Consider the following 19143-nt stretch of genomic DNA (forward strand, 5'->3'; position numbering starts at 1 on the left):
GACTGGGTCAACTTTTATTGAGCTCGCTCGTTGAACAGACCTGGAACCGGTGAGGGGACAAGGAACGCGAAGGAGGCAGCCCGTGCCCCACACGCCGCGGGGGAGAGTTCACGTCCGCAGGGGTACGGCCTGGCCCGGCACCGGGCAGATGCCAGCTGAGCTGGGGAGAGGCGGTGCTTGGCTGGCAAGCTGCAGTAACAGTATGTGCTGGTGTCAACGCCCAGAGCCCCATGCTGGGGGAGCGGCCCTGCTGGCTGGGAGGTGGGCAGTCCGGAGCCCGGCCTGCGCCCCCAGGCAGTCCTGGAAGAGGTCATGGGTTCCTGGTTCTTTGTAAACCTGAGCTGTTTCCTCCCTGGTCCCCCGCCTCCGCGGGCGTCACTGCGGGGGCAGGGGGATGCCCCTGGGGTCGGTGACTTGACCCTCCTGCAGGTTCTTGATCAGCTGCGCCAGCCAGCGCTTGGTGGTGGTGTCGTCCTTCAGCACCTGGGCGAAGGTGGTGTCCTTCAGCTGGTCAGGAAGGCACTGTCTGAGAGCCTCCCGGGCCCTACAGCGGGGACAGAAACGGGCACCAACACAGACACTCACACTGACAGGAGCGAGCCGGCCTCCCGCTCGAACAGCCCAGTCACTGCAGCCCGGGGCTCCTGCCCACTTGGCCTCCCCAGACCTCGGCTCTGGTCTCGCCCCTTCCCCAAACCCACGAGCTCCGGGCAGATCCCAGCCTCCCCTTGAGCCAAGGGCCCCGCGTCCCAACACCTGCCCAGCCACAACCCCCTTCCGCATGCGGAGGCGGAGGAGTCGGGCTCCAGAGCCAGCTGGGATGGGCGCAGAGCCAACGTGAACATAGCTAGCCGGGGCCGTGGCCCCTCGTTACTCCACCGCTCTGCCCCTACGAGCCCCTGGCAGCACGTCTCAGCTCCAGGCGAGCGAGGTGGAGAGCACAGGGCTCTGGTCCCTACGTTCTGACCCGGGGCAGGCGTGCTGGGACAGCTGCAATTACGGCCCTTCACCCTGCCAAACCTGCATTACAGGCTACAATGCACAAGCTGGGCAGAGCGGAGGGAGCTCGCGGCTGGTCTGGAGACAAGCCCCACTTCCCAGGCGGAGCGCGAGGCAGGCACACGGAGCGGGAACGGAACGGCCCGTCCAGCGAGAAGGGGAAAGCAGCTCGGCTCTCGCCCCCCGCGGCCCTGGCACACTCCTGAAATGTTTACCTGGGGTTATCGGAAAGGCGAAGGTAGCAGCGGACCATGTGTTTCAGCAGCCTTGCTGACGGCTCCTTGGAGAGCTGCAGGACCATCTTGCCCTGTGCGACAGGAGCAGAGTCAGAGAAACAGCGCTTGGTAAAAGGACCGGGAAGTGCTGAATGCCTCCTGGGACTGGGGTCCGGCAGCCACCAAGGCAGAGATGACTGTGCCCACTGACAGGCAGAGAGTCACTGTTCCAGCCCCGCTTGTAACACTACCAGGAGACAGCACCAACTCAAAGATCCTGCTCAAAGCGGAGCCGCTACTGCAGAGCTCTGGCCCTCCCTCGTCCCTGGACGGAGCAAGGTGTCCCCACCGATCACAGCCCCAGGCCAGTCCCTTCCCAGCTGAATTCTCATTCAACCAAGGACCGCAGGAGTTCCATCTCCCTGAGCGCTGTCCAAGATTCAGCATGGAAAGCATTGCCCAGGACCGCGGTTAGCATTCGCTCGCTGGGTTTGCCTGTAGGTAACAGCCCTCCCCTCCCTTCCCCATGCGCTGTAAGAGACAGGCACAAATGTTTAATAGGAAGTTGGCAGAAATCTACATAATCCAACCTCAGGCCCCGGCTGCTAAAAAAGCTACTTTTCGTATTGTTTGTGTCCCACTTCCCGAGGGATCTTCCTGGGAGAGTCTCACTGTGCAGGTCTAGTCATGAATACCAGTGGCAGGCTTTCCACCCGTGGCGGCCTGAGCTCCATGACATGCTGCGGGTGGATTTACAAAGCCGCGGGAAGCTGGCATAGGACAGACCCTCAGCAGCAAGTGTACGCTCACGATCACAAGCCGCCTGTCCCAGCCTGACCCTTTAGGAAGAGAAGGGAGCAACCGCCCCTACCAGTATCATGGCGACATGAGAAAACCGCTCGTACGTCTGGCAGATATACGCCAATCCTGTGTCATCCAGCAGGATCTTCTGTAGAATAAATGTCGCAACCTGGAAGAGAGAGGAGGAATTGCTTGGCCCACCGCACCCGTAACGGGCAGACAAGGGACCATGTCCCGTTTGCCCTTCTGACAGCAACCCCAATCCTCTACAAACGGACACGTACCAGGGGATCGGGGATCGTAACAGGAGTGGGAACTAGGGATGTTAATTTAAATTTAACATCCGATTGGTTAATTAATGTTAAATGTAGATTAATGGAATAGACGATGGGATTCCATCGACTATTCGATTAGTCTACAAGGGCGCCTTCCAGAACCCTGCCGGGCTCCCTGCGCGCTGCAGCCGTTACCATGCACAAGTGGGACTGCTGTACATTTCAAAAGTGGAATCGCAGCAGAAGCGGCGCGAGTGGAGACTGCTTCAGTCCCACTGTGCCTCTACCACCCCTGCTCCCCCGCGGAGACCGTGCTGGGGGAACCGGCTTTTAAGCTGGCTCCTCCCAGCACCGGCTCCTGCTCCCTGATAGAGGCAGCAAGGGGGGCAAGCGACTAATCTCATCACTAGTCGACTATCCGATAAGCTTAGTCGACTAGTGGCTTACATCCCTAGTGGGAAAGGGTTTACTCCCATTCAAACGGGAAGGAACAGCTGAAATTCACTAGGAAAGGGAGAAAGGAAGATGCTCTCCACAGACCAGGACCTTCCAACATCAAAGCAGCACTAGAGTCCACCCTGAACAGAAGATGCCAAACCTGCAGACACATCTCCACTGCTACCGTGAGAAACACACCCCAGAAGGCACCTTCCGAGCTCCACGGTCACTAGACGTGGCTATGGTGAGGCGTGGTGTCCTCAGCCAACGCCCCAGTCACAGCGACGGGGATGAAATCAATAGGAGCCTGAACGGACTCGCACAGAAAAGCGATAAGACAACACCCCACTCCGCATCTGCTGCGGGTGAACCCGTCAAAGCGATCGCGCTCTAGCCGAGTCCGCCACCTCAAGGAAACCTGCCCAACACGTTCAAAGAGCGGCCGAGAGCTGCAGCTCATAACTCTGCCAGACACTAAATATGCAACCCTAATAAAGACCCTGGACGTATGGCTTATCACGCCCAACTGGACACCACCAACTCCTCCTCTCGTCCTGTGGCTGCAGGGTTGCGCATGGCCCACTTTGCCGGGAAAGGCCCTGCAGGATACGTATGAACTAGCTAAGGCGTTTCACCTTGCATTTAGCTGTAACGCTTTTCCCCGACTGGACGAAGAGCTCTTAGAAGTCCACCCCTCTCACCAACAGAAGCTGGGCCAATGACAAATCTGACCTCACCTGTCTTGTCCCTCAAATATCCTGGGGCTTACGTGGCTACAATGACACTCCGGAGGGAAGAGAGGCAGATACAAGAGCTGGATATTAACGAAGGGCTGTACGGAGCCATTCGATCACTGAGGCTGTCTGCACTGGCGAGCTCGCAGCGGCACAGCTGTAACTGACGCACCCGTGCAAGTGCTCTCAGGCAGCTCTTCTGCTGGGGCGCGAAAGCTCCTCTGTCGGGGTAAGTAAACCACCCGCAGCCAGTGGCAGTAGCTCCCCCGCTGACAGCGCTGTGCACAGCCATGCTCATGCCGGTGTCACTTACCTTGCTCGACCGGAAGGAACATTCACACCCCGAGGGACGTAAGCAGCAGTGCAGCCATGGGCTAGTCGTGCGGCTATGGGATACTCCTGCCACGCTACCACAGGTAATGGGCAATTGTGACCTCTTCATGCAGGCTGATCAGGCTCTTGGAAGGGCAAACAGGAAGGAGCAGCCCACCCCACAGCCCTGCCTAGCTCTATACAGCCTGGCCCAGTTAGCTTGGAGTTTTCATCTCTAATGTTACACTGCCTGGCTGCTTCAATCAACCACCAAAGGCCTGGGCTATGGAGGAGGAGGACTACACTCATAGTACCCTCCCACCTTAATATCCACCAATCCAAGCTAGCGGCGAGGGGACGGCAGGGCTAGTGAGCGAGGTGCTGCTCTCACGCTTCAGCACTGCACAGTCACTACGGTCCCCAACCCAGGGCCAACAGACCCCAGACAGGCCAACGGAAGGCCGTTCCGCAGCAAGGGGGGTGTCGCAGGCAGTACCCCCCCCCCCCCGCGCAGCTCGAGAGCACAGCAGGTAACGTCCAGCTCAGGCTGCCAGCGCGATTGCCACCTTAGTGTCATGTTACACCAGGGGGAGTTCGACTAAGTGGTGAGCGACGCTGATCTGCCGCGGGCAGGGGCATGATGAACAGAACACAGAGGCCCCAGAGGAAAGCGGCCAGGAGGCCCACAAACCCAAATCTCAGACTTCGACAACAGGCAAATACCGTTTTGGAAAGTTCGCTGCCAGACTCCATGATGCGCAAGCAGAGGGGGATGATTTCTGTCGTCAACAAAAAGTTGATCACTTCTTGCTCATCTGTCTTCACCAGGGCCCCTTAGAAACAGACAAGAGAGCGTCAGAGAGCAGGTACTGGGAAAGCGCAGCCCGAGCCAGGAGGCAAAGATCTGTATGGCCCCACCGTGGCCGGGGTGCAGGTGCTGCTCGGGATGGCACGGACTGCAGGCACTGCCAGCGCACAAAGAAAGAATATTTCAGTGACCCGGGCTCTAGCAGCAGCCATACCCCAAATTCAGCTTCTCAAACTGTTACCATCCAGTGGGGACCATCCTAGTGCTGCTTTGCTGAAAGCGGCCCACCGCTCGCTGTTAAAGGGGGTCACTGCCGGCAGAGGTCTATCCAGGCCCCGCTTGCCGGGGTGGACCTAGCTGAGTCGCAGAGAGAAGTAGAAGGGGTCACAGATCCCTTTCAAAGAGACTGAAGTGCTGCTGTTACCCACACCAGGGCAAACTGCCCCTCCTGCTCTCTGTCTGATTGGGCCTTTTCGCCACAGACACCGACTAGCACATCGTGACCGCATGGGGAAAAAGGAGGGAGAGAAGATGGCTTCATGCAACAATAGGGCCTTGTAACTGTTCTCCAAGCCTCACACCTTCGCCACGCTGTGCATGGAGCACAGACCGCTGCTCTGGGGCGATAAGTCTGAGTGAAGATCAGCGTGACCAGCATAGGAGGAAGCTACGCGAACTGGGGCATGTAGTCACCCAGGGATTTTAAAGGGGGCACTGGGCAGCCAGTGCAGTCCTCATGCTGAATCTGCTGAGGTGTCTGGCGAGGGAACCTCAGCAGAATAAAAAAGGCAGGTCAAGTCTAAGCTTTGTCCCCTGCCAGCAATGGAACAAACCCGAGCGGAATCGAACCCTCAGCTGACCACTGGCTGCCCGGATGAAACATGAATGTGTCTCAGAGACAGCATCTTCCCGCCCGCCCCACCGTGCAGGGAAACGGCGAGAAAATGGAGACAGTCCCTGGAAGTGTGGTGCCCCCTTAACCATTTCCCTTCACGTAGCTGAAGAACCAGCCGCCTGACCATCCCTGACAAGCAAACTCCCCGCCTGCTTTCAGGCCAGAACGTCCCAATGGAACCGGAGCTTCCGGTGCCAGAGCAAGAGGCAGTGACAGAGATGTAGCCGTGTTAGCCTGATCCTGCTCAACCAAAAGAAAGGACTATTGGTCCATGCTATGGAAACATCAGATGCTCTTGCACTGTGCGTGACAAACCCCACCAGCAGCACAGCCCAGGTCCCAAGCCTCCAGGGCCACGTAGCACTTAGACACACGCTTCCCACTCCTATTAATGGGAGTCAGGCAGGCAAGGCACGGCACGCCAGTGGGAAGTCAGATGTTCTCACATAGGGAAGAACAGTAACGGCGATGTAAGGTCCTGGTACGCTAGGAGGCACGGAGTGAACCGGCCATAGGAAAGGAGGAGCCAAGGCTCACAGCCTTTGCAGGAGTGCTTACCGATCACACCGAGGCTGGTAAGCCGCAGGTATTCAAATGGCCGAGTCTTGCTAACTGTGTGCAAGAAGGGATACAAGAAGAGAGGGATGTGAGCTGCAAGGAAGGCTGACCTGGAAGAAAAGGCAGAAGACACATTGAACACACACCACAAGAAGCCAAGAGGGCTACACAGAACACACAACACTAACGCAGCGGAGTACCTCTAACCGCCTGATCAGACATTAGCACCCGTTGCTCAGCCGGGCAGGCCAAGCATCCTCCTTTACAAACAGACAGAGGGGACAGGATGTGCTCTGAGCTGCACTACTGGTGCAAGATGAGCAGGCAGGCGATGGGGCCCAGGTACCGCTCCCAACAGGCTATGGAGTACACATCCCCACATTTCTGTATTGCCTCATCTCCCCCCATCCTGATCTGCTGCTTGTCTCACCACACTACAACTGATCTTTCAGGCTGCAGGTGCTTTGGTGCAGCGTCTGATTTACCAGGTGCATGCCCAGGTCCTGGCATGACAGGACTGCAATTTGCCTGGCCTCCAGGCACCACTCTACTATAATAAATATTACATAAACCAGCAGCCCCCACAGCACTCAGTCATGCCTGGCTCCTAGCCCCAGAACCCATTCGGAGGATGGGCTGGAGAGAACTCAGACTGCGGGAAGTCCCAGAGGAAGGGGTTCCCCTGCTGACATTTCATTTCCAAAGCCCGGCCTAGGGGGATCGCTCTCTGCCAAAGACCCGGGATTGTGCTCGGAGTAAAGAGAATCCAGCCTGCAGATACTGATCTTGCGCATTCATGTTGTTATGAAGTTAAAGGAACCCAAGCCTGGCTCAAAGAGCGGTGCCGTTAAACCACGTCTGGTACAGGCTGAACGATGTTCTGCTTCCTAACTGTTCCCACAGCCTGTTTCACGACAGGGCCTTATTCACAGGTGGAGCAGAACATGCAGGAACGTGGCCACGAGGCTGGGTTTCAGCCACCTGGATCACTTTTTGCCAGGAAGTCAAGCAACGGGCACAGTCCCCAGGGACCTGGAGACGCCGTGCTCTCCAGCAAATGAGGCACTGGCTGGGACTCCAGAGGGCCTGGGAGCGAGCTGGGGACATGTTCCCTTGTTTTCTCCAATTACACTGCAAGCTCCCCAGGTGGAAGCTGTCTCTCATTAGGCATTGGCACAATTTTGGCTGGGGTGTCTTGGGGAGATCAGATTTTAGAGCCCGGGGCATTTCAAGAAGTCTCAAAAGGCCATGTGCTATGTGTGGGGCTCTGCACAGCTATCTACACTGATCCCCAAAGGAACCAGTGACAACACAACACTGCTCTCTGCCATCCAGTGTCCAATGCCACCCTGCCCTTAACGTGGGGGTAATATGAACGAACTCGCCACTTGCCCAGTGTAGCACCAAGCCAGCCATTTACACAGCACAACACACAATTCCCAGGCGCTACCCAATGCTCTGTCCGACAGTTACCTGGTTTCTGGATGCGATGCAACACACTGCAGGAGTGCCAGAGCATTGCAGACTCTGTTAGACTGATGGGCCGTCAGGGTTGGGGGGTTGATCGATGGATAAATATTTACAATTTCCTAACGAGGTTAAAGAAAGAACAAAATCAAAGGAGAAAACTGGATCACGCTGCAAAAACGTGTTTGTCTGCTACGTGGCTGTAGGTGCCAGAGAAACGGCTGCCTTCTATTTGCCACCACATCACTGCTTCAAGCCTAATTGTAAAAGGAAGTTATACAACATGGGAGGCCACACTTTACCCAACTGAGGGCTGCACCATGAAAATTGCCAGGTGACAAGGTGACACATCTATTTTGCATGTAATGAAGCATAGGACAGCTGCCTTTAATGGTTAGACAGACAGTATGGGGATTGATGCCCTGGAAGTTCACTGTGCCAGAAGTCCCAGCATACAAAGCTCTGCTCTCATCTGTCATATGCCGGGACCTCTGGTCCCCTTAGCTGAAGATGCCAAGAAGGGTGAAGTGTATGAGCACGGGGGAAGTGTGCATGGGGAAGAAGTCTGACCCATGCCTGTCAATTTCTAACCTAAGCCCTGTCTGACTTCCTTCCCTTGTTCCATGTGTATGCTGAAGAGGAGGCTCACAGTGCCTCAAGGAATCCCCAGGTCTCATGCTGAGAGTCCAGCAGCAGCCATGAAACAAGCTGGACTGATGAAGAGGTGAACGAAGGGACTGAGGCGGGGGGAGGGGGAAAAGGGAAGGAGGAGGTGTGTGATTTCTAAGACTCCCCTGCAACAGGAAGGGTTAAGTGACCCAAGAAAAGCCACATCAATGAGTGCGCTCACCCTGAGCAGTTCTTTCTGGCAGAAAGGGAAAGCACCCACCTGGAGAAGAGCCGCAATTGTGCCAAACGAGTGCCATAGCATCGGGGCGAGGTCAGGGACTGATTCACGCTTCTTACTCAGCTCCAGCAAAGCATTCTCCCGGGTCTCAGGGCTGGACAGCTCATTAATCCACTGATAGATCTTCTCTCTGTCCACCTGAGCCAGTGCTGTGGGCACAGGCTGGAGAGCAGACAATACAATATGTGAGACACAACCATTTTATCAGATTCAGACCAGCCCCTTTTCACTTGGAGAGCGGCAGATGAACCCACTCAATGCTGAGTTCCAGTTGCAAAGGTGGAATCAGTTACCTGTATCCAGAACACATCTCAGGTCAATGCTTAGCATTTCACCCACTACAAAACATGGACAGGTGCTTTGCTTCATGGAATAAACCTATCGCTACTGCAGTTTCTCTGTATCTCGTGGCAAAATGTTCCCTAGTAACTTCCTTCAGTAGCACTCAGTGAATCACAAAACTTCCCATCTCTACAAGCCAAGCCCTAGGGCAAGTTATTTTTAATTCTCTCCAGTGGAAATCTGTGCTAGATCACGGCACCAGCCTTGTCTACCTTAAGTATCCACAGACTCAAGTGCAAGCATAATAAAAACATATTTAAAGGATTACTTAAAAGTACAGAAAAATACTTTTATTTAGATTCCACTGCTTTTATAACCTCCGAAATACTTAAAGCAGCAGCTTTTCAACACCAGCAATGCTCACTCAAATCTACATTAAAATAAGGGTCCCACATAAAAGAAAAAAAATTCTCATGTTTTATACAATGAAGAATTTAAAAAGTATTGCTAGAGAGACATTGTGCTACAAATAGGTGTCGCACAAATCCACCCTGTTCATCTTGCTTGTGTTCCCAAGAACCTCAGCCACTTCCCTAAGTATCTCTCTCAAAGGGAACTCCCTGATACTTTGCTTTGTGAGAAAAATTCTTCCCAGACTACAACCGAGAAGGGTAAATCTGTACCTACACTCAAAAAATATTTTTAAGATTAAGCAGGACAGTTTTAAAAGTTATTTCCATCCCCCTTCTCCACAAAATCAGTGAAAGGGTAACACAGACAGTGAAATCTCAGAAATAAAAGAATCACACTGGGGAACCCAGGATTTTAAGATCTCTGGGATTTCCTTTTCAGAGAAGTTAAACTTTCATTAAAAACAAAGTTTCATGATCTTTCAAATGCTCTTTAAAACAGCGATATAAACTAAATTCTCTTGCACTAAGTAAAGTAGCAGCTTGGTAGTTTAAGCTCAAAATTTAGGTTTAACTAGATCTCAATAGGACTATTTTCTTGAACGTTAAGCCAACTAGTTGCAGTGTATTTGGGTTTAAGTATTCCCTTGCAATCTCCTCTACAATTCGTCATGCTCAAGAACTATGAAATGAAACCAGCTAGTACTAGAAGTGAAACTATACAACTGGGATCAATCTTTACCGAACTGTAGAGGTTAGAGATGCATATTAGGGACTAAGTCTTTGGGATACCATTCTACAGACTCGCTTCTCAATATCAGCAAGTGTTTCTTGACATTTCGAAAATTTTTCCCTCTGTTTCATCCATTCAATCCCATTATATACCATGCACATTCTAACTAACTCTCTCACCTTTGGTATTTATAGGATCAAGAACCTGTAGACTTATTAACTGTTTGCTCTTATTAACTTAGGAAAGTATTTATTTAGTGCCATCAGATGATCTATAGATGTATTATCCACACTTGATCCCTGCCCTGCAAAGTTCGCCATACATTTTAACTCTTCAACTTTCCTCAAATCAATCCTTCTCTGACTCTCTCGTCTGTTTTCCAGATTCTTTTTCAGATCCTGAAGCCAGGATATTTCGTGAGCATGGTGAACTGTGACAAGTGTAATCCTATTAGCACTCCCTATAAGGGGGCTTAGAAATACAGGGAAAATGGGAAAGTCTACTTTGTGTTTGTTTATGATGGTAGGCTCTTGGAGAGCTATACGTTCAGGTCTAATTCACTAGACATATTGAAAGCTTCAGTTCACGTTAACAGTTCAAATACACTCACTCCTTAGCAACGCAGGCATACATCCACAGTGTTCAGTGCCTTCCTCAGTAAGAATCAAATTTCTCCCCACAGATCATACAGATTCCCATCTGATGTTATTTTTCTCTGTACATCCCACCTATATTTCATGCGGTTGTTGATAAAATCATCTAAGTTTTAAACTGCTGTTCTCAAGGCTGAAGGTATCATTCTCCTTCCCTAGGATCTTGGGTAATGCCAAATATCACAAACATTGCAGATACAAATTGATCTTACTAATGCACTCTGCTGTGCTTCATGCATGCAAGAATGAGGCCATAGCTGTTTTAAAACACCATACACACTGACCATTTGTGGATCACTGAAGAGCTCAGGACACAGTGTCTGCCAAACTGCAACTCTGATTATTACATAATAAGGATGTAAATTGCACTTAATCAACTAGTCGATTAGTTGATGGGGGGGGCGGGACTGCAGAGCCGCAGTGGGGTTAGCTCCCGGCCCCGGGCAGCTAATCCCACTGCGGCTCTGCCTTTTAAATGTATTAAGAGCTGCCAGGCTAGTCACTTACATCCCTATTACATAGCAGATTTGATTTTACATAATTTAAGAAACAGTCTCCAACTGGCAACTGCCTTGAAGCATTCTAGGTAAAAACATCAATACATACATACAATTGTCTATTTTCTGCCTATATTGTTAGATTTTCAACACGGTAACACCAATATGAAGCCTTTATTTAACAACAATATTGCAAGGCACTGACTGATTTGTAAGTTCACGCTCATGCTTCTATATCAAGTTGTCTGTTTTTATTGTGTTTGCTCCATTCTCTGGACCTCCCCTTTGTTACGTTATGTTCTTTTCAGATTAGCACTCTAAATACAGACTCTACCGGTGGTCTCACGTCGTAAAAGGCCAATGCTCCATCTTGCTCAACCAAGGATAGTGTTGTGTAGTGCAGCCACCCCCCCCCTGCAGACAGCTGCATTTACCAAATGTAAATAGCAGGAGAATGAACCTGAAGTATATTCGATCACAGCGCACAAAGCTATGGGATAGTGATAGAAATGTAGCCGTGTTAGTCCTGTTCTTTGTTTCAGCTACACCAGGCTATGTAGCACTTTACAGACTGACAAGATGGTTTATTAGGTGATGAGCTTTCGTGGGCCAGACCCACTTCCTCAGATCAAATAGTGGAAGAAAATTGTCACGACCATAGATACCAAATGGTTGTGACAATTTTCTTCCACTCTTTGATCTGAGGAAGCGGGCCTGGCCCACGAAAGCTCATCACCTAATAAACCATCTTGTGAGTCTGTAAAGTGCTGCCTAGTCCTGGTTGGTTAAAGCTCTGGGAGACTTGTTCAAAGGCGCCCCCAGCCCCCTCGCGCGGTTTGAAAGGACCCATGAAAACCGCGACCCCGCCGCCGTTTCACCATTTCGCGCGCTCCTGACTCACTGCGCGGCGGCGCGATGCGGAGTCCGGGCTAGGGGAGACCGAGCTGGGCAGGGCACCAGCTGTCCAGAGCGGCTAGGAGGGGGAGGGGCCCTGGGCCAGGCCGGAGGCTCGGGGCTTCCCTGGCCGCAGGGGAGGCTGCGGGGCCGCCACGAGGGCCGGGCGGATCTCCAGGCCCCTCCGGCCCGCAGCGACTCCGCCCGTGCGGGAAGCGCCGCCTCGTGCTGGCGCCGCCGTTTTGAAGCCCGCCGGGGGGGCGGGGTCTGTGCCCGGCCCCGCGTCGCTGCCCGCAGGGGCCCGGCCGGCGGGAGGGGCCGCGCCGGAGGGAGGGGCGGGGGGACTCACCGCGGCCGTGGCCAGGCTGTGCATGTTCGGAGCCGCCGCCGCCCGGGCCCGGGATCAGGAGGCCGCTGCCGTCGCCATGGGGCCCAGGCCGCCTGCGCGCCGCCCTGACCCCTGTCCTCCGCCCTCTCACCCCGTCACGTGCTCCGCGGGGGGTGGGGGGGGCGCCTGCGCGCGGTGGCTTGTGGGCGAGCAGGGCGCGCTCTGCGGGGCGGCGGAGGGCCCGCGGCGAGCCTGCGCGCAGCGCCGTGACGCCACCGCGCGTGCCGTACGTGCCGCGTCTCGCGCGGGGCGTCTCGCGCGGCTGCCCGCTTCCCGCCATCTGCCTCCCTGAGGAGCGAGCGCAGCGCCCGGCGGGGCCTCGCGGGACCCGAGCGACAGGTAGCGAGCCGGGGGGGGGGAGCCGCGGCCCCCGCCCCCACGAGCCCCCTCAGCCGCCCCCTCCCCCTCCGGCCGCCTGCAGCCGCGAGAGCCCCCGGTCAGCTCGGCCGAGCCCTTCCCCCGCCCGGGCGGGGCGCTGTCCGGGCACGGCAGGTGGGGGGGCGGGGCGAGTGGGTCACTCTCCCCCCCCCCCCCCCCCGGCGCGCGGGGCAGAGCCCGGCCGCGCGCTGCTCAGTCCCTGGGGCCGGCTGCCCTCCGCGCGCGCCACAGGTGCCCCTCGCGCTGGGCTGCCCCCACGTGACCGCTGCCCCGTCTCCCCCCCCCCCCCCGGTGGGTTTTGCCGGTGAGCGCGCGGGGACCCAGCTGGCCCCTGTGCCTGTCGGGGTCGCCCCGCAGAGCCGCCCTGCCCTGGGCACGGGCCTGTGATGCCGCTTCTCAGCCTGTGCAGGAACGGCCTCCCCTTCCCCGGACTCTGTGTCGGGGGGAAGGAAGGCACGCTCGGGAAGCCAGGCTGCCGTGCACCCGCTCACTGGCCCGAAAGAAACGCCCTTCACACTTGAACCATTGCGAGCCCTGCTGCCTGGTGATTGTCGCTTGCGTGTCCCTAGCTTGTATTGAACTGCATCCCCCTCAAAAGTTAAATAGAAAAGGGCGCTGTGTGTGTTCCTATGAAAAGCTTCCTTCCTTCGTTGGTTTTTATCAGACAGTTCCTATCAAAATGTGGATTATTTAAAGAGTAATTTGTCACATTGTTTTAGTAATTTGTATTAACGTTGCTTAGCAGCCTCAGTCAAGTTGGAGTCTCGTTGTACAAAGTGCTGTACCAATATCAAAACACAATCTATAACCAAAAGATGATAATCTAGATCAATGACAAGATGCAACAGGTGGCTGAGAGAGAGAAACAGGTGACGTTGAGGTGACAATAAGTAAAACTTGCAAATACAAAGAATACATTTTATTATAAAAAGTCAGTTTCTCATTAGAGGTTTTATTGTCCAATTTTGGAAACCAAATGGTTTCTTGGAAAATTTGTTGTCTTTTCCCCCTCATCTTTCCCTGCTTGCTCTTAGCTCAAGATCAATTTGTTTTGGTAACTCTGTAAATGTCATTCTTAGACTTGCAAGATCTTTCACTGTTTGTACTGAGTCATCTCACTCAGTGTTAAATATTTAGGGATTAAAACAGAGTTCCCCAAGGTGCGAGGCATTCCCCACATCAAGGCCTCAGCTCTACTCATGCCCCTGAGTCTGGCCTCCAACTGTGACCACAGCCTCAGGTTCCTTACTTTTGTCTACATTTCCTCCCCTTAGCCACAGTTTTGCCCCCAGTCTGGGTAAGGAGCATGAACCCTGAAGAGTCTGGAGACCACTGGCTTAAAGTAATGCTGGCCAAATTATGGAAGATTTCCTAATACATATTTCATTTACTGTATTCTATTTTTTCTAGACTCCTGCAAAAAATGCTGTTCCTGATTTTTACACTTTATGCAGATACTTTTATTTGCTAGTTGCCAATTTTAATTTTTCTTATTTTTAACAGGATTCAAAGTGAAGTAAATTTAGTTCAACTGTTTTAAGTTATTTATCTGCAAGAAAAATGGCTCCACTGAAGGTGCATGGGCCTGTACGGATGCGCAGCATGCAAACTGGGATTACAAAATGGAAAGAAGGAAGCTTTGAAATTGTGGAGAAGGACAACAAAGTGAGTTTAGTCGTTCACTACAATGTTGGAGGAATTCCAAAGACATTTCAGGTACTTCAGATATCAAGGTGTTTTATATGAGCAATGCATGGATTGTTCCCTTTTGTGAACAGCTTTCATCTCAAAGACTACTAAGTATCTCACAGACTTCCCTCTGTTACTGTTTCTTGGTTTTCATTTCTAGAACATTAATCCTTTTGTATAAACATACTTTACAGTATTCAGGTGTATCATTGGGTAGAATGCCAAGGCAGGAGTGGACAAACCAATTATTGGGAAGAAATGAAAATGCTTAAGACATGAAAGTAAAATGAACCAAACACTATATAGTATCTTGTTATTTTGTATTCGCTTTTTTAAACTCTTTTTGCTTATTTGACAAACTTTCAGACCATCTGTGTGGCGATTTATTAGGTCACGTATGCCTTTTCTACTACACTAGTACTTTTTCCAGTGGAAGTGCTGAACATTTCCAGTGTAAATATACCCTTAGTCCAGGTGCAAAACTCTTCACTGTTGTACATCAACTACACTTCTGTCCAGTCTAGGTTATTAGTGTGCCAAGAAACTTGATTTTCACCACTTCCTTTTGGAGCTTTGATAGCTCTTGCTGTCAGAAAAATAAGGTTCATACCAACTATAAGGCGATAAGTAAAATGTGTGCACTTGATGATATTCATATTTTGGGACAGGAAACATTAGGAGGAGTTTTAGGCCTTTTTTCTGTCTTCCGGTTCAGATTAATCAGAAACCTCTTCATCTGCAGATTTGGGAGATCCTACTGTCATGTTATAGAGGCAAATTGAACTAAATCTTTCTCTCGCTTCAGTAACTGGCAGCTCTTCATACTTGTCAAAATTACTTTTTTATTTGTTAGTGGTGTCTAGAAGCCACAGTCAGGTTGGGGCCCCATAGTGCTAGATGCAGATATAAAGTAAAAGATTATCTTTGTCCCAAAGAGACTTTATAATATAGTTTAAACGAGTCACAACTGGTGGCTGGAGAATATGGATGATGATGAATGCTGTTAAGTCATAAGAGTTTTTTGTGTGTTGTAATAGGTTTGACCTTGAATGGTCATGTGGTTGAAATTCTTCTCTGCTGTACTTATTTTAGGGGAGAGTGGAAGATTTGAAGGCCATCCTTAAATTCTTCCTGTACTGAAAATATTTAGTTAACCAAAAAAGCAAGTATTGGGTATAAAATAAGTCTGATGTCAGTACCAGGCAACTTAGTTTAACCAATAGTAAAGAATAGAATTGTCAGACACATAGATGAACATAGTTTGTTGGGAAAAGTCAACATGGTTTCTGTAAAGGGAAATCATGCCTTACTAATCTACTAGAGTTCTTTGTGGGCACCAACAAGCATGTGGACAAGTATCAGAAGGGTAGCAATGTTAATCTGAATCTGCATAAACAACAACACGTCCTGTGGCACCTTATAGACTTGGGCTACGTCTACACTGGCCCCTTTTCCGGAAGGGGCATGTAAATTTCACCAGTCGTAGTAGGGAAATGCGCGGGGGATTTAAATATCCCCCGCGGCATTTAAATAAAAATGTCCGCCGCTTTTTTCCGGCTTTTAAAAAAGCCGGAAAAGAGCGTCTACACTGGCCCCGATCCTCCGGAAAAAGCGCCCTTTTCCGGAGGCTCTTATTCCTACTTCAAAAAAGGGCGCTTTTTCCGGAGGATCGGGGCCAGTGTAGACGCTCTTTTCCGGCTTTTTTAAAAGCCGGAAAAAAGCGGCGGACATTTTTATTTAAATGCCGCGGGGGATATTTAAATCCCCCGCGCATTTCCCTACTACGACTGGTGAAATTTACATGCCCCTTCCGGAAAAGGGGCCAGTGTAGACGTAGCCTAACAGATTTATTGGATCATAAGCTTTCATGGGCAAAGACTCACTTTGTCAGATGCATGTACTGATGCATGTGGACAAGGGGGATCCAGTGAGCACAGTGTACTTAGAGTTCCAGGAAGCCTTTGACAAGGTCCCTCACCAAAGGTTCTTAAGTAACTTGTCATGGGATAAGAGGGGAGGTTCTCTCAGGGCTTGATAACTGGTTAAAAGATAGGAAAAAAAGGATAGGAATAATGGACAGTTTTCAGAATGGAGTGAGGTAACTAGTGGGGTCCCACAGGGGTCTGTACTGGGGCCAGTCCTATTCAACATATTCATAAATGATCTGGAAAAAGGGGCAAACAGTGAGGGGGCAACATTTGTAGATGATACTAAACTGCTCAAAATAGTTAAGACCAAAGCAGACTGTGAAGAGCTTCAAAAGGATTTCACAAAACTAGGAGATTGGGCAGCAAAAGGCAAATTAATTTTAATGTTGATAAATGCAAAGTAATGCATATTGGAAAACATAATCCCAACTACACATACAAAATGATGGGGACTAAATTAGCTGTTACGACTCCAGAGAGATTGTAGAGTCATTGTGGATAGTTCTCTGAAAATATCCACTCAACGTGCAGCAGTAGTCAAAAAAGCAAACAGAATGTTGGGAATAATTAAAAAAAAATAGAGAATAAGACAGAGAACATCTTATTGCCTCTGTATAAATCCATGGTATGCCCACATCTTGAATGCTGCGTACAAATGTGGTTGCCTCATCTAAAAAAAATATATTGGCATTGGAAAAAGTTCAGAAAAGGGCAACAAAAATGGTTGAGGTTTGGAGCAGCTGCCATATGAAGAGAGATGAAAAAGACAGAGATTTTTCATCTTAGAAAAGAGGAGACTAAGGGGGGGATATGATGGAGGTCTATAAAATCATGACTGGTGTGGAGAAAGTGAATAAGGAAAAGTTACTGACTTGTTCCCGTAACACAAGAACTAGGGGTCACCAAATGAAACTAATAGGTAGCAGGTTTAAAACAAACCAAAAGAAGTATTTCTTCACACCGCGCACAGCGAACCTGCGGAACTCCTTGCCAGAGGCTGTTGTGAAGACCAGGACTTTAACAGAGTTTAAAAAAGAGCTAGATAAATTCATGGAGGTTAGATCCATCAATGGCTATTAGCCAGGATGGGTAGGAATGGTGTCCCTAGCCTCGATTTGTCAGAAGCTGGGAATGGGTGACAGGGGAGGGATCGCTTGATGATTCCCTGTTCTGTTCATTCTCTCTGGGGGCACTTGGTATTAGCCACTGTTGGCGGACAGGGCACTGGGCTGATGGACCTTTGGTCTGACCCAGTATGACAGTTCTAAATATGGTGACGTCAGTTTCTCCAAATGAAAAACTCAAATCATGGACTGAAGTGCATTATGTCTACACTAGAAACATTCTAATGATGCTGCTGTAAAACTTGGTTTCTTAGGATGCCAAGAACTGTGATTCATCTGTTTAAAAACATTTTTCTCTATGTACAGGTATTGGTCAGGTGATTTCTTGTAGCTAACTTAGCAGAAAGTGAGAAGGGATATGTGGATGTGAGTGAGTAGTTGACTACCCAGTAAACCTAAGCTTATCGGATAGTGGAGTCGACTACTTGCATTTACCCCCACCCTTACTGCTTTTGTATCAGAGGCAGCAAGGGGGGTGGGAAGCAAGAACCAGTGCTGGGGAAGCTGGCTTAAAAGCCAGAGTACCATCTCTGCCATGCTGCCTGCCCCCTCCTCCCCTGCACTGCAGCCTCTATCAGAGACAGCAGTGCAGAGGTGGGGCAGGGGAGGCGGCTGCAAAGCAGCCCCTGTCTGTGACAGGCCCAGGCTCACTGCGAGCAGAGGCTGCTCTGTAGGCAGGGGCTGCTGCCGGAGCAGTCTGTTTGCAGCAAGCCCGGGGCTGGCTGTGGACAGAGGCTGGCTACGAACAGAGGCTGCTTCACCAGTAGCCCCTGTCTACAGTGGCCGAGCTCTTACTACATTTAAACTGCAGCGCCGCAGCAGAGATAGCTCCCAGACCCAGCTCAAGCCAGGACTGAGCGCCTTCCCCTATCGAGTAATTGTGTAGTCGATACAAATTCTGTCGACAACATGTTTAGCCAGTTACCTGCCTCTTAACATCCTTAATGTGGATTAATTAGGGAGAGGTACTTTTTTTTTTTTAATGTTACCATTGTATTTGACTTTTGCTGCACTAGTACTTTTAAAATTTATTTAAAACTAGCAGGTTTACCCGGTGGTGCTCAGGTGTGTAACTCCAGGAATGGTTTATTGGGTTTTGTTGGGAACTAAAAGGAGGTGCAGGGAGAGGCCACATCCTGATCCTGTGAGGAGCCATGTGGGAAGGAGAGAGGAGGGTACCCCTAGGCCCAGAGAGGAGCCCTGCGCTGCGTGAGGAGGAGGAGGGAATCTCCACTCTCTAGGTGAAGTGGCCAGGGGTGGGGAATCACTAGACCCCATAGGACCCTCAGATGGGGGGAGGGGAAATCACATGGGCATGAGGAGGAGGGGAGGGGGGAGTGTGCAGACCCCTGAAGGTGAGGAGGAAACTCCAGGCCCTGTAGCGGGGGGGGGGAAAGGGAGAAAGACCAGGCCCTATAGGTGCGGGGAGGGAACCTTACCTGTAGAAAGTGACCTGGACTGCAACACCAAAGCCCCATCTCCAGCCCATCAGTCCTGTGCTGCTGTGGCTGCCCCCAGTACTCACTCTGCAGTATCCCATCCCTACTTGCTGCCCCCAGTAGTCAGTGTGAGGATCGTGTCTCTCTCTGCTCCTCCCTTTCCACTGGCGGTGGGGGGGAACATTCCCGCCACTTATGTTCCCAGCACAACCAAACGCTGACCTTGTCGTAAGGTAGGCTAAGAGTAAGCTGCCTAGTTAATTTGGTGGCCCTAGCTGTTACCATTTAGGAGGAGTTCTTGCATAAACAGATGGATATA

General features: G+C 51.2%; 2 protein-coding genes across 6 annotated transcripts in view; one reads left to right on the forward strand and one right to left on the reverse strand.

Moving 5' to 3' along the window:
- On the reverse strand, positions 1-12384 carry CNOT9 (CCR4-NOT transcription complex subunit 9). 3 transcript variants are annotated; one of them, XM_075932979.2, is made up of 8 exons: positions 12228-12384; positions 8392-8571; positions 7509-7624; positions 6036-6145; positions 4498-4607; positions 2086-2184; positions 1215-1306; positions 1-544 (listed from the first exon to the last, which is right to left on the reverse strand). In XM_075932979.2, exons 1-8 carry the CDS (start codon positions 12249-12251, stop codon positions 376-378), a joined length of 900 nt encoding a protein of 299 aa, XP_075789094.1. In that variant the 5' UTR covers positions 12252-12384; the 3' UTR covers positions 1-375. The 3 variants fall into 3 exon arrangements, with proteins under 3 accessions (XP_075789094.1, XP_075789093.1, XP_075789095.1); XM_075932978.2 differs by having other exon boundaries at positions 1-547; XM_075932980.2 differs by lacking the exon at positions 12228-12384 and adding an exon at positions 11886-12051 and having other exon boundaries at positions 1-547.
- A 41-nt stretch (positions 12385-12425) lies between these two features.
- USP37 (ubiquitin specific peptidase 37) overlaps positions 12426-19143 on the forward strand; it is a 54613-nt gene continuing 47895 nt past the window's right edge. The window contains exons 1-2 of one of the 3 annotated variants that reach the window (XM_075932969.2): positions 12426-12605; positions 14148-14360. In XM_075932969.2, the coding sequence (XP_075789084.2) occupies positions 14205-14360 (156 nt within the window). In that variant the 5' untranslated portion in view covers positions 12426-12605; positions 14148-14204. Of the gene's footprint in view, positions 12606-13159; positions 13514-14147; positions 14361-19143 lie in introns of those variants that run through there. The other 2 variants (XM_075932970.2, XM_089779619.1) reach the window with 2 other exon arrangements.

The sequence above is a fragment of the Pelodiscus sinensis genome, chromosome 7 (genome assembly GCF_052426305.1).
Source record: "Pelodiscus sinensis isolate ZL-2025 chromosome 7, ASM5242630v1, whole genome shotgun sequence".
Classification (NCBI taxonomy): domain Eukaryota; kingdom Metazoa; phylum Chordata; order Testudines; family Trionychidae; genus Pelodiscus; species Pelodiscus sinensis.